Source organism: Triplophysa rosa, linkage group LG10, assembly GCF_024868665.1.
Source record: "Triplophysa rosa linkage group LG10, Trosa_1v2, whole genome shotgun sequence".
Lineage (NCBI taxonomy): Eukaryota > Metazoa > Chordata > Actinopteri > Cypriniformes > Nemacheilidae > Triplophysa > Triplophysa rosa.
This window is the reverse complement of record NC_079899.1, coordinates 16,106,355-16,119,634: the sequence shown is the minus strand read 5'-3', so window position 1 is coordinate 16,119,634 and position 13,280 is coordinate 16,106,355. Positions and strand designations below refer to the sequence as shown.

The 13,280-nt window shown below is 38.9% G+C and overlaps 2 protein-coding genes across 4 annotated transcripts; both read left to right on the top strand.

Annotated features, from left to right (window-relative positions):
* The first annotated feature begins 70 nt into the window (after positions 1–70).
* Positions 71–7,198, top strand: pgrmc2 (progesterone receptor membrane component 2). Its single transcript, XM_057344105.1, has 3 exons — positions 71–453; positions 2,643–2,798; positions 5,339–7,198. Exons 1-3 carry the CDS (start codon positions 102–104, stop codon positions 5,434–5,436), a joined length of 606 nt encoding a protein of 201 aa, XP_057200088.1. The 5' UTR covers positions 71–101; the 3' UTR covers positions 5,437–7,198.
* Positions 7,199–7,324: 126 nt separating this feature from the next.
* Positions 7,325–13,206, top strand: asmt2 (acetylserotonin O-methyltransferase 2). 3 transcript variants are annotated; one of them, XM_057344102.1, is made up of 9 exons: positions 7,325–8,047; positions 8,515–8,615; positions 9,490–9,664; positions 10,174–10,303; positions 10,570–10,638; positions 11,106–11,224; positions 11,397–11,534; positions 11,695–11,817; positions 12,220–13,206. In XM_057344102.1, the coding sequence occupies exons 2-9, from the start codon at positions 8,535–8,537 to the stop codon at positions 12,429–12,431; spliced, it is 1,047 nt and encodes a 348-aa protein (XP_057200085.1). In that variant the 5' UTR covers positions 7,325–8,047; positions 8,515–8,534; the 3' UTR covers positions 12,432–13,206. The 3 variants fall into 3 exon arrangements, with proteins under 3 accessions (XP_057200085.1, XP_057200084.1, XP_057200086.1); XM_057344101.1 differs by having other exon boundaries at positions 8,512–8,615; XM_057344103.1 differs by lacking the exon at positions 11,397–11,534 and having other exon boundaries at positions 8,512–8,615.
* The last annotated feature ends 74 nt before the right edge of the window (positions 13,207–13,280 follow it).

Sequence of the window (13,280 nt, the reverse complement as noted above, 5' to 3'; positions counted from 1 at the left end):
AGCGCTCATTTCCGCCGCCGAAGAGCCAATCAAACGCGTTTCTGCCTGCCAGGTGGGCGCGCGGGCGCGCGCGCGCTGTGGGGAGGCGCTATCGTTGCAGTATGGCGGACGATGGGGACGGTAGTAGCACAGCGGCGGACACTAGCGGCGGCCAGGGCACGACGGAGGAACTGGGTCTGGGAGCCGGTCTCGGTATAGGCGGCATGTTACTCAATCTCTGCGTTCTATTGTTAGTACTCGCCGCGTGTTACGTGATTTACGCGCGGTGGTGGAGGAGGGCGGGAGCGGACTCGGGCCGGAGCAGCGAGGCCTCGCAGCTGCCTAAGATGAGAAGGCGCGACTTCACACTGCAGCAGCTGGGCGAGTACGACGGCGTGCAGAACCCGCGGATACTCATGGCAGTGAACACCAAGGTCTTCGACGTGACCAGCGGCAAAAAGTTTTATGGACGCGGTAAGGGCGCGTTGTGGCTCACGCTCACATTCAGAGGTGTTGTTTAACTTCAGCAGAAGAGCTTGCGTGCTGGCCAGCTTATGCTTATCAATACAACAGCTACAGAAACACAAGGTCTATTGTATCAGTTCTGTAACCATGCTGGTTTCAGTGAATTCGTTTCTGTACTATATCCCCAGATTTTCTCATACTGGTAAAGAGAGTGGGGACAGTACCGCCAGACAAAGCCTCTGTCTGCCAGTGATGTGATAACGCACAAGCTGCTCTCACCTCTTATCAGTTTGGCTATGCCACAACTTAGTTTAACTGAAACGCAAACTTGAGTTACTACATATGTTATCATACGTTTTTTTCATAAGTCTCATTCATAACCGTGTCCAGCTATGCAAGTACTCTGTATTTCCCCCCATAAGCAGTCTGTTTTGCCATTGCTTGGCTTTCCCAGATTTCAACTTGACATGCATTTTTGATTGAGAGCCACGTGTGACGTGGACAAACTGGGTCAAAGCCATGTGCTGACACACCCATCTCATTTTCCTTTAAATCTCCTCATGTCACATCAGAAATACTTCACAGGTGACTCATGTGCACATAGTTTTCTGTAACATATATTCATTTTTGTAATCGTTTACAGTTAGCAGATTGATTTGCCAGTGATAAATATTAGGTCAGCTAAGTATAGCAGTGGCCCTGGTTAAGAAATCCGGCTCAGGGTCTTAGGGCTTCCATTCTCCTTCCTGCTGTTTTGCCTTGACTTTAAGAACTGTTTACTGGCTTCAGCTGCAGTTTCCTGCACAAATACTCAAAATATTTTGCAGTTAAGGCAGAAACTGCAGTCTTGTGTTCGTCTTGAGACTATATTTGGGAGAAGGTTCAGAAGTGAAACAAGGTTCTTCTCATCTAGAGTCTGTGTTTGATTAATCGTGAACTTTGATTGCATTTATGGCGCAAGCTTTATTCGTAGACTAAACTAGGGGCCTATGATTAAGAGTCAGATCTGTCACAGCTATATTTGTATTTGCAATATGTTATCTGACCATCTGTGGAGTTTATGGGTGAGTGCTGGGGTCTGCAGACCAAACCCAAACCAGTGTGTCCTTCATATAGACACCTGTATTCTCACGGACGTCATGCAGAATATCATTAGAAAATCAGATTTGTGTTTACCTCAGTTACATGAGATGAGATCATGTCAATAGTAAATGTTTATAGTCTTATCAGTGGACCATAGGGCATCTCGCTCTTTTGGGTCAGCGTTTGGCTGGACCGAATTTGTTCCTTTCAAGATTATTATTACACAATTGCTAAACAGAGTGTGTTTGTGTGCAAATATGTTCAGCTGCTTTTGCACATGGGGGTCAGATGATGAGCCGAGAAAGTATTGAAAGAGGCCTTTTCCACCTTCTGTTCTTAATAAGTAATGACTGAGGTCCAGTCATCGGATCTCGGAGGCTTTGACGTGGCTTTTACTTCTTCTTAAACCACAGTTTCACGGCTTGAGGTTTAAAATAAGGATTATAAGAAAAACTCAAACAAGTCCTTAGCCTGAGACCTTTTCTCTAGTTGTTCGTAATGCATCAGGCATCTGTGATACGTGCCTGTTTTCATAATCTCTCTCTTTATCTTCGTTTGATATCACATGTTTATCATTTGACTGAAGTTCGTCAGTTTGTTGTGTTCTTCTGTCACGGCTAGGTTTGAGGAAAAAGGTGTGGCCTGAACCAACACACAGCTGGAGTTGATTTGTGTTTGTGTGGTGTAACTTGTTTTTGTGAAGCCTCGCATCAGTTTTCTTATGAAACAGACAGTGTAATATTTAAAGAATCCCTCACAGCTGTTTTTGGGTTACCTGTGTGTGTTTACCTGCATTCCTTAGATGGACCCAAGCACAACAATTTAGCTGTTTTGTGAAAACAAAATATGGTCTTGGCATGTCTGGGATTGTCTTGCCTACCTGCTCAGTTATTACGTACATAAGGAATTTATGTTTGTTACTCTACTCTCAGCTGGAAGCATGCCTCAAATCCTTAAATAATTGTAATATTGTTTTTCTTGAATACCTGTTTCTTAGATTTAATACAGCAAGGCACTTTGTGGGTGCTGTGTTAGAAGTCCAAATAATGCAGTGGCATGTTGAGAACTTTGTACTGTATACCTGATCTGCACTTACAATATCTTCTCCTTTTCAGAGGGTCCCTACGGAATCTTTGCGGGACGTGATGCTTCCCGGGGTCTGGCCACATTCTGTCTGGAAAAAGATGCATTACGGGATGAGTACGATGATCTCTCAGACCTGAACGCAGTGCAGATGGAAAGCGTTCGGGAATGGGAGATGCAGTTCATGGGTAAGTGTATGTTTTGACTATTCAGGAGTTAGATTTCTAAAAATGTATTAAAGAATGAAAGTATTATTCTTTTAAGCTTGAAGGTATGATGGGTTATAGACCATTGAGCAAGATCAGATGTAAACATCACTTGTCCAGAAGCACATTTACTTGTACAGACATAATTTTAAGTCTTAAAGATGGTGCTTCAACATTTTACTTATTTATGAATACCCTGTTGGTTGTATTGCGTTGTAACATTCTGTAAAAAAAAGAAAACTGGAAATTGTCACTGTTCTTCCGAAACCTAGGATGTCCAAATTGGATGTTTTTCAGGAAATGGGAGAAACGCTGTACTTTTTAAATGATTAAATATTGTGGTGTCAATGTTGACAATAGGGCTGTGTTCAAAATATCAATACGGCGATAAATCGTCATGAGCTCCTGCTGTTTCTCGCATCGATACATATGCCTCCGTATCGATTCTACTGCACTCTTGAAATTAGCCAATTATTATGCAAAAAATATTGTGCAACAATTATTAGTGGTGTAAAGGATCTGATTGGAGTTTATCCGTGTTCCATACGGATCGCCCTTCACCATTCTATATGCATGTGACCCGCGTATTAACTGCAAAGTTTCACCATCCTAAAGTGAAAGTTGAAAGATCGCGTATCACAGGCAGTTTCTGCCAATCTCATATGCAATACTACTGTACAGGCACTCAAGATTAATATGTTGTATCTTCGAAGATTATTTAGTTTAATCAAATTTATAATATATATTATTATATATAACAGCTGGGTCTCGCTCGTCGGTTGGCTCGTGGCCGGGCTCTTTCGCCTTGCCGTGCTTTTGGCCAATAAAAGGAATAGGATCCCTTTGACGACACAGGGATCCAGAATTAGAAAAAACTTTCCGAAACAAGTTGGACTCCTGGGGGAGTGCATCGGGTACAGAAATACTACATCATACGTCCAACTCGTTTTTTAACAAGTTGACCATGTTAAGCATGAGAAGCCAGCACGTTTAACAGTGTAAAGAAGTCAGAATGCATGACGTAGCATGATAGCTCCGCTTTAAGAGCGCGCTCTCTTACCTTCTCTCTGCATCCATGAGCGCAGTATACATGAAAGAGCATTCTTGTATCATTCACACGGTTGCGTTTAAGGCAAAGTGTAGAGTTAGTGTCGTGTAGGCGCTAATTCAACACATACATGACGCAGTGCTTCTGCCTTATCCACTCTAAAACTATTGCACACGATTAAGATCAATGAAACTCCTGCCGCTCGCTGGAGGGATGTAGTGACACACCGGATGCTCATAATACAGTAACACGTTTGAAAAGACTTGGAAGAGCCATAGTAAATGTGCGTGTAATAGAAAGTGAAGAGCAAAGACCTGCTTAAATCTTGCAGCACCTTTGCATTTATAATATTATATCTGACATCTAGAAATCCATCATCTTTCAATTCAACACATTTCTATTTAAATCTACTCTGACTGCACGTTTATGCATATATTTATATTTATTCGTTATACATATTGTCTATTTGTAAAACACATGCATACATATGATGTAGCTAGAAACCCTGTTTTAGAAACAAGGGTCTCTGTATAAGGACTTGATCTTTTGCAACTTTATACTCATTCTCAAAACTACTTTATGCACTTATTTGTCAGATTAACTAAGTAGTTATGAATGGCAATTTTCTGCGAGTATATTTTGCTCTAAATCTGTCATATGAGAAGTGTAATAAAAAATTGACCCGTATCGGGATACGTAACGTATCGTGAAGTTGTTGGCGAAACACAGCCCTAGTTAACGAGCAATTTTTTATACTTTTCATTGGTTATAGTATTTACAAAACCCAGTGACAAACATAAAGGGTGATGATTTATAATGATTTATGGCAAAAAGTAAATGTTGGCAAAAAGTTTCTGAAGCAGCAGCAAAATGTTTCTGGATCAGTGTTGTTTATGTCTTGCAAAGTGGTCTGTAGGCATAATGGTTTGTAGTTATCGCTCCACCTGCCTTCAAGCTCTGAATATGACCTGTATTGCTTCCTAGGAGATATACATGACTGCCAGATGCAGGAATGGGCTATTATATGAGTGCCTGTAACCTTTATTGTGCCATTAACTCTAAGATCAAAGAGCTATAAAATATATGGGTATTGTTTCCTGTCTTGAAATGGCAAAAAAGAAAACATTTTACCAATGCTGTGAGCTTGCATTTTAATGCAGTAAAGAAGTTTCACTTTCGGTTATGTCTGACTCACTATGAAGCAAGTGTTTGGTAATTTGGTAAAACACGAATCTGTACGTTTGTTCCAAGGTTGTTTTACTATCTTTTGAGCTAACTGATTGAGTCTAGCACAGCCTCGTGCCTTTTTGTGTTGCTGTGTGAGACGTCAAATGTGTCATAAACTGCTCTTTTAAATTAGTTAAATCTGGCGTGAATTTGTCAATTGAAAACTGGCCTGATGACAGTAAATAATCTTCTGTAAATAATTATTTTTCTTTCCTCCCCGCACCTCTGCATCCTTCCTCTCTCTCAGAGAAATATGACTACGTTGGACGCTTGTTAAAGCCGGGAGACGAGCCATCGGAGTACACAGATGAGGAAGACTTGAAGGATCATCAAAAAGCCGAATAATCTGCTGAATCATCACAGCAGCTAAAGCCCAGGACTGAGAAGGCCACAGTTCAGAATTGTGATACCCCCAGCAGAAATACCCCTCAGAATCTGCCCGGCTTCACGTCAATCTTACAGTGTCCCCAGTACTGTATGACCAACCCCGAATACCTTCACTAATGCTCCCTCACAACGGATCAAGACGACCGTTTCGTTCGCACTGTTCTTCACCACCTACCAAAACAGATCAATAGCCTGTCAAAATTCCTGTCTGGTCTTGCTTCTCCTTAATCCAGCTCCTGTGTCCAGCACCACCTCAACAACACTCAAATAAAACACACACTAACATACTCTATTCCATCAGTTCTACACTCTAAATGGTCAGCCATGCAGTGAAAACCCTAAAGCCTCCGTCACATACTCTACACCCTGAACTCTGTTATATACCCAGCATCTACACCCTCAGTCCGTCAGAAAGTGAAATTGACTTCTTTTTCTCAAACCCTGCACATTTATGTGTTCAGGCTTAGACTTCAAGTGAGAGATTAATAAAATGAGGAAGAAGGAAACACTGAATACACATTTATTTTATTCACAGTTTTTCTTTTATTTGGGGGCTTCACTGTACGTGACCTATAAGGTTAAGGATTGTATGTTTATGTCAGACATAGAGGGGCAGAATCTGGGAGTTCGGTACACAACAGGTTTAAAATCGCAATGGGGTCTCTCTTTGTTGCTTTTTATTTTGCAAGTTGTCTGTGTAATATATACCACGACACGTTTTGAGCATTTAAATGTCATGCCTGCTCATTCACGGTGGAAACTTTCTCATTGTAAATCGAAGGAAATGTTAAGTGGAAATGGTAACAAGTCCAAAAATCAAATGTGACCGCAATGAGCCAATCCAAAGTTGGGGGGCCGGGATAGATGGGTGCTATTTTAGCTATTTTTTGTATTGTGTGCACCCCCTAGTGTGTAGCGACTCTCGATGTGTTGTTTAAAAGTGGTTTGGGATGAGTAAAGTTTGGGGGTGGGTGGATTTGGTTTTGTTATTTTATTTGAATCTGAATGGCTGGTTGGGATGAAAAGGGAAGATTGCTTCTGCAGTTTGGATCTAGTCATTGGTCAACAGAACTCTCCCTTCCTCTATTAACAAAACGGTCAGTGTAGTTATTGTGCCTTATTTCCGTTTAATTCTACTACAGGACAGTCCAGAATAGTCAATAGGTGAAGAAAATAAAGACAAAATTATAGAAATCGGAGGGAGAACATGCAAAGATTCATGCAGAGCACGTGTTCAGCTCTGACCTTTCCACATTTCCAAATTACGGGAGGATTTTGAGAAGCCACAGCATTCCCATCTTTTCACTGTTCAGAAGACAGATTCATGCTCTCGTCTGTGAGCGAACCAGACACGAGGGGCTTGACCGCTGTTATCGTGACCTTGTACATAGACTTTGAGCTATTTCAGTGTTACTGCCATATCTGCGCTGTTATATTAAACTCCACGCACTGCTGTGTTGTACTGGCCAAAAGATCCATTGCTCTTGCTCCTGTGTCCATCTCTGTTTCCCCTCTGTTGAATTTATTTTTAATTGTGGGTCATTTTTCAAAGCCACCTTTAAGTGTTGTGTTTTTTTTTTCTTGAGAGGGGGAACAATGAGTTTGGAATAATATTCTGTCTTTGCTGGGGGAGGGGGATGAGGCAAAATCCAAACAAATTGTGGATTCTGTAAATATGTGTATCATTTTATTAAAGCATGTGCAGCAAACAGTGAGGTAATGCTGGCTCACACGTCATGTATTTAAATGTGGAGTTTGCACGGGTGGGTGTGTGTGAGAGAGAGAGAGAGAGAGAGCGCGCGCTCAGGAGAGAAAGATTACTGTTGTTGCAGAAATAAAATATTCATTTGTTAATAACGACTGTTATCCTCTCTGCCCATTTTCTTGAACTTTAGTGCAAAATGTATTCTTTTAAAATACAAGAACTGTAAAATTTCAGACTAAACACCAATATGTCAAATATATTAAGAAACGAATCGTTTCTAAATGACTAAGATAAATAGAAATGTGGACTTCACCTGTTGAAGTATAAATATGTACAAAATCAAATAGCATTTGTAAGAGTAAATTAAGTGCAATTTGTATTTTATTAGTGATTTTCACATCTATAGCAACACATTTAACATATGCAAGCGATGTGCTTGAGCAACCGCGGGGCTGTTTGTGGTTGGTTGAGGTATTTGACACCTTCCAGTTGCAATTACCGAAATTGCACATGCAAAAATGCAGCACTACAAGATGCTAGGCTCTTTCTTTCAGCCTTCTGTTTTAAATCTTGAATGCTAAGATATGTTTTGAAAACATTGGTCTGCGACGTGATTTCTCAATCGTAGCAAGGTTTTAGTGACATCTGGCGTTTGGTTTTACGCTCCATTTACCCTGCAGCGACATCTCGCGGTTAGATCCTGTCTACTGGAAACGCGCGACGTGTTTGTTTGTGTGGCTGGTAGTGTGTTTACCGATAGAGGGATACAGAGACAGGATCACTTTCAAACGTTATCTCACTTCTTGAGGTTTTGCTTTAATCGCCGAGTAGCGTTATCTTGAGGAGAATTACACATTTTGTTTGGTAAGTGTCGCGATCAAAACACATTTTTGGACGTTTATAACAGTATCGTGTGCTTGTATGGTTATAATATTGTGGTGGTATTAGTTTGTTTTAATTGTTCTTTTAGTACGTAAACAATGCGCAATCAACTGTTCGTGCACTTGAAGCATCCGCTTGCGTTCAGGATTTTGTTTAATCTGCGCTCTGACCGAAGGTTTTGCGTAAAATCGAGATCTAGACATGAGTGTGAAATCAAGTGTGTCTTGAAGGGTGCGTGATGATGTGGTTATACATTGTTCCACTTTTGCTGTGTATGTTAAGCACAAGGCTCTCCCAACAGCGGCCCCACATTTCAGAGAGGAAATGCATACTGGCTGCACAATGTCAGGGACAGGAATGTTATCTAAACACAATATGACATCCTTTATATTTCACATTCATCAAGTGTGCAATGAGTATTGATGGTGTGCTTGAATTGATTTCAGCAGCAGGAGGGATTTTTGTCATCATGGCCGAACATTTATCCCAGAGTGAACTGGACTACCCTTTCAAACTTATGGAATATTTAAACGGATTCAGGATCTCCAAGGTTTGGGTTTTATGCTTTGTAAAGCACCCTATCCTTTCTATAATTTGGGCTTTAGATAAATGTATTATGTTGTGAAAAACACCTTATTCCATCACATATTAATTTGTAAACTGATCCTAAAAGAAACCTAAACATTAGTATTGTGTTGTTTAAACAATATATCTTTATTTGGGAGAAATTAAGAGTTTTGGAGAATGTTTCAAAAATCATGTTTTTTTTATTGTGCATTCCAATTAATATCAATCAAACTGCAGTTGGTTTGTTTTGATTTAAGCCATAATAACTCCAAAAATACAGCTAACTAACACAATAAAAACATGATAATGTAATAAAAATGTATTTTTGAAAATGTTTAAAAACAGATTTATCTCATTTTGGAACCAAACTCTTCTAATGTTGTCACTAGTTCACGGAATAAAAGAAAAAATATCATTGTATTTAAACACGGCTTTATAAAAAGTACATTCAGAATATATATATTTTTGTGATAAAAGTTATGTGTGGCATGCCCTCTTCTGCTCTGCCTTTACTGTCAATTCTCTTCATTTATCAAACATCATTCTTAAATGTTTAAATAATGCCGACGAGCCAAACTGTACAACAAAACTACAGTATTACTTGGTCACCTACACATGTGGAATCAGTCCTGCTTTTATCTCCTGTAGTTACAACACTACACAGGGTATCTCATAATCTCTCTAAAGTCTATGTCAATGTCAAAATGTATTTAAAATCTACTCAAAAGTTTACACAGTATTAAGGTGCCTTTCTAGGTTTAAATATGTGAATAAACTGTGATATGTCTCGGCGAAAAATGTAGTTAGTTAATTAGTTGTGTTTTGTGGATAATTTTCACTTCTCTGAACCCTTTCAGGCGATATTCTCAGCGTGCGAGTTAGGCGTGTTTGACCTTCTGCTAGAGTCCCAAAAGCCCCTGACTGCAGGTGAGGTGGCACAGAAGCTTGGTACCAGTGGAGATGGAATTGAACGTTTACTGGATCTGCTGGTTGCCATTGAGATTTTGGAAGTGGAACTTATGCAAGGAACAGGTGGTGTATCTTGTATTCCAGCAGTATTCATTTTCGCTATGGAACATTTAGACATTCAATTAGGGCTGTCAAACGATTAATCGCGATTAATCGCATCCAAAATAAAAGTTTGTGTTTACATAATATGTGTCCGTGTATTGTGCATATTCATTTTGTATTTAAAAATACAAAAACATACACATACATTTATATATATTTAAATTTTTAGGTCAATTATTTATATTTACCAATAATTTAAATTACATATAAACGTTTATACATTTTTATATTTTATATGTTTCTTAAATATATGCATGTATGTGTATGTGTTCATAAACACAAAGTTAATATGCCTAGTACACAGACATATATTATGTAAACACAAACTTTTATTCTGAATGCGATTAATCGTTTGACAGCCCTACATTAAATATAACTGGTTAAAGAGAACGTGTTGATGAAATCACCCTAATGGATGTTATTGCGTTCCGATTCCTGTCTCTGAACCACTGCTGTTTATTTTCTTGTAGCTTATTATAACAGTACAGATGTTGCTAATCTGTACTTGGCTAAATCCAGCCCCAAATCTCTACACAGTTTAATCATCTATCATTCTCAAACCACCTATCCGCTCTGGAACAATCTGGTAGATGCTGTTAGGTGGGTGTAGATAGTTTCATTTTAGTATTGACAGTATGTTACCACTACTTTTTATATGTATTCATGTCCATTTGATCTTACCCTTTCTAATAAATGCCTTGATGTAGTTTGTTTAGATGCAGATTTGAAAGACTCGAAATGCTACTGATCAATCAAAGTCCAATAAAAAGCCTTACCTTTAAACTAAACAATATCTGGACATTTGAATATTTTCTCTGTTTCAAAAAAATCATGTCATGTCATCAGCATCATTTAAAACCTCACAGGGAAGGAAAAAACCAGAATGAGAAAACGTTCGGTCTTCCGTCTGAAGAAATCTTCTCTGCCATATACAGGTTTGTGCAATTTGTTTTTTGAGGCCAGTTTTATATAACTTTAGCAGTGCTGTTTGGGTGAATGTCAGTGGATTGAAAGTGCTTTATTTAACTCCAGTGATGCAGTCTTAAGCGATTAGCCGCTGGTGCTGAGAAATACTTGGACATGTACTTTAAGCCCTGAAATATTTGAGGCTGAGGGGATGGTGCTTGTGCTGGTGTTTGATTCAAGCATGAGGTGTGTGTCTTGGAATTGTTTGGGTGTCAATGATGTTGTGAGTTTGCTTCAGTTGGTCCGGTAATGATATGTAATAATTTTGTATTAATGTATCATTCTGTCTGTCACCATAATGGGTCACGCTCTCTGTGCATAATATTTGCATGTTGATGGCAGATGGCTCGATATCTGGGTTTGTTTGTTTTATATTTTCTGTGAATCCAGTTGGAAACTATCCGTATGTTGACACAGGTGTGCGTGTTTGTTTCAGGTCAGAAGAGGAGATGCTGAAGTTTATGGGTCTGATGAACTCTACATGGGTCATTGATGGCCATGACATAGCAACAGCGTTCGATCTATCCTGTTTCAAGTCTATCATAGATCTGGGGGGTGAGTGAGTGTGAATGTAGTTTTAGTTTCTGCTCTTTCCCTTTTAATGTGTATACAAGATTTACTCTGTAGTTGTGACAGTGATTTCTCGCCAATAACAAAAAAATTATAATAATTTAAAGAATATTTTTTTAAAAACTCTTTCGTGTAGTCACTGTAAAACACTTTGCAGGCTGTTCTGGTGCATTAGCGCGGGAGATAGCAAAAGAATATCCATCCTCTACCGTCATGGTTCTGGATCTTCCAGAAGTGATCCAGTCCGCTCAGCGACATTTCGCTCAGCAAAATGACACCATTTGTTTTCAAGAGGGTGGGAAATAATTATTTTGAATCTTACTAATGATTGTTATTCTGTATGGTCTCTATGGTCTCAATGTGTCGAAATAGAATCTGACTGCCCTCTCTGTGCCATTAATAGTTCTATGATGTTGAAAAGCTAAAACTAGCACTGTAAATGTTTTTGCGTGAAGGAAACTTCTTCGATGGAGAAATCCCTTCTGCAGATTTGTACATTCTGGCCCGGATAATTCATGACTGGAAAGATGATAAAAATGTCAAACTACTGAAAAAGATTCATTCAGCATGTAATAAAGGTGAGACAGAGGGTGGAAAAGATGGGTGAAAATCAGCAGGAATCTATTTATTATATAATATTGATGTATGATTCATGATGTACTATTCATATTTTTATGTAGTATCAAAACTGTTATATTGCGATTTTTAACTGCTTTGGAATGTGATGCTTTGTTTGTACTGTTGTATTCCTGTTCTGTGTATGAATTTTGGACAAACATTATAACCTAATGTTATAATGTTGTGCTATTCTATAGAAATGGTCAAAACAGTGGTGGTTGTTTTTCCAAAAACACTAATTTACGTAATTTTTAAATTGGATTATTTTTGATGTGGCATTTTGGATCTACTTGCTTGCAAAACATCTTAGGGATTTTAAACGTATACCTTCCCCTTTACCATCTCTTATGTTCTTATACTAGGTGGAGGTGTTCTGATTGCAGAGGCACTGCTGTTTGAGAACCGGCGGGGTCCAACTATGGTTCAGACATTCTCTCTGAACATGCTGGTCCAGACAGAAGGGAAAGAGCACCCACCCTCTTACTACACCCATCTGCTCACTGAGGCTGGATTCAGGGACGTGCAAGTTTATCGGACCGGAAAATCATATGATGCTATTCTGGCACTCAAATGAACTTACAGCGAAGTCCCTTTGGTATTCTGCCTCAGATGCTAAGACACGTTAGTAATTGGACTGATGCACATTTTCGACATCTGTTGTTTCACATAGTTTTGGGTATACTGCAAGTTATATTGTTCTTTCCTTACATGCAAATAATAATGTTATTCACCCAGTCTATGTTATTGACTCCATAAATATTCAAATAAGAACACAAACCCAGGATACTTTAAACCCCACTAATTGTTTGATTAACCCCGGGGTAAACTATTAATAGCATGAAACATGATAACCTTGGGTGTACCAATTTTAGTACTTTTTTAGTTCTGGATTTGATGTAGTATTTTCTAATTCTAGATCACATTCTAGATAGAACGTGGGAGTGTTGAGGAGGTCTTTTGATCATTGGCCATGTTTCAAAAATAAGCTCCTCCCTCCGTCCTGTCCTTTTTTAGACTTGGTTTCGTGCGACACCTAGTGGTGATTTGTCGAAATAACACAAATAATTTGTTTTTTAACGCAACAGAAAAATAAAACAAAGTTAGCTGTTTTTGAACTCCTACACATACTTCTATTTCTGTCTAACTAACATTTTAACCGTATGATTAAATGATTGTGAGTGGCGTGAAATATTCCTAACACAATGCCCAGCCCTTTACAGGAGAAACAGGAAGAATTATTTGTAAATTGTTTGTGTACTTTTTAGTGAAAACATGCACCACCCTGACCTCGGGTTACACATTTATATGTGTCCTAGATTCATTTTTAATAAAAGGAAACAATAAACAATGTTATTTTTGTTGTGCAGTAATTGTGTTTTTCCTTTTTTACAAGTTCATATTGCCTGCTTAAAAGAGCAAGTAA

Coding starts and splice junctions, on each gene's coding strand:
- asmt2 (XM_057344102.1), top strand. CDS start 8,535: ATGGCCGAACATTTATCCCAGAGTGAACTGGACTACCCTTTCAAACTT. Junction 10,639..11,105: donor ATCTTCTCTGCCATATACAG/GTTTGTGCAATT, acceptor TGTTTGTTTCAG/GTCAGAAGAGGAGATGCTGA. Junction 11,535..11,694: donor CACCATTTGTTTTCAAGAGG/GTGGGAAATAAT, acceptor TTTTGCGTGAAG/GAAACTTCTTCGATGGAGAA.
- pgrmc2 (XM_057344105.1), top strand. CDS start 102: ATGGCGGACGATGGGGACGGTAGTAGCACAGCGGCGGACACTAGCGGC. Junction 454..2,642: donor CAAAAAGTTTTATGGACGCG/GTAAGGGCGCGT, acceptor TCTCCTTTTCAG/AGGGTCCCTACGGAATCTTT. Junction 2,799..5,338: donor ATGGGAGATGCAGTTCATGG/GTAAGTGTATGT, acceptor CCTCTCTCTCAG/AGAAATATGACTACGTTGGA.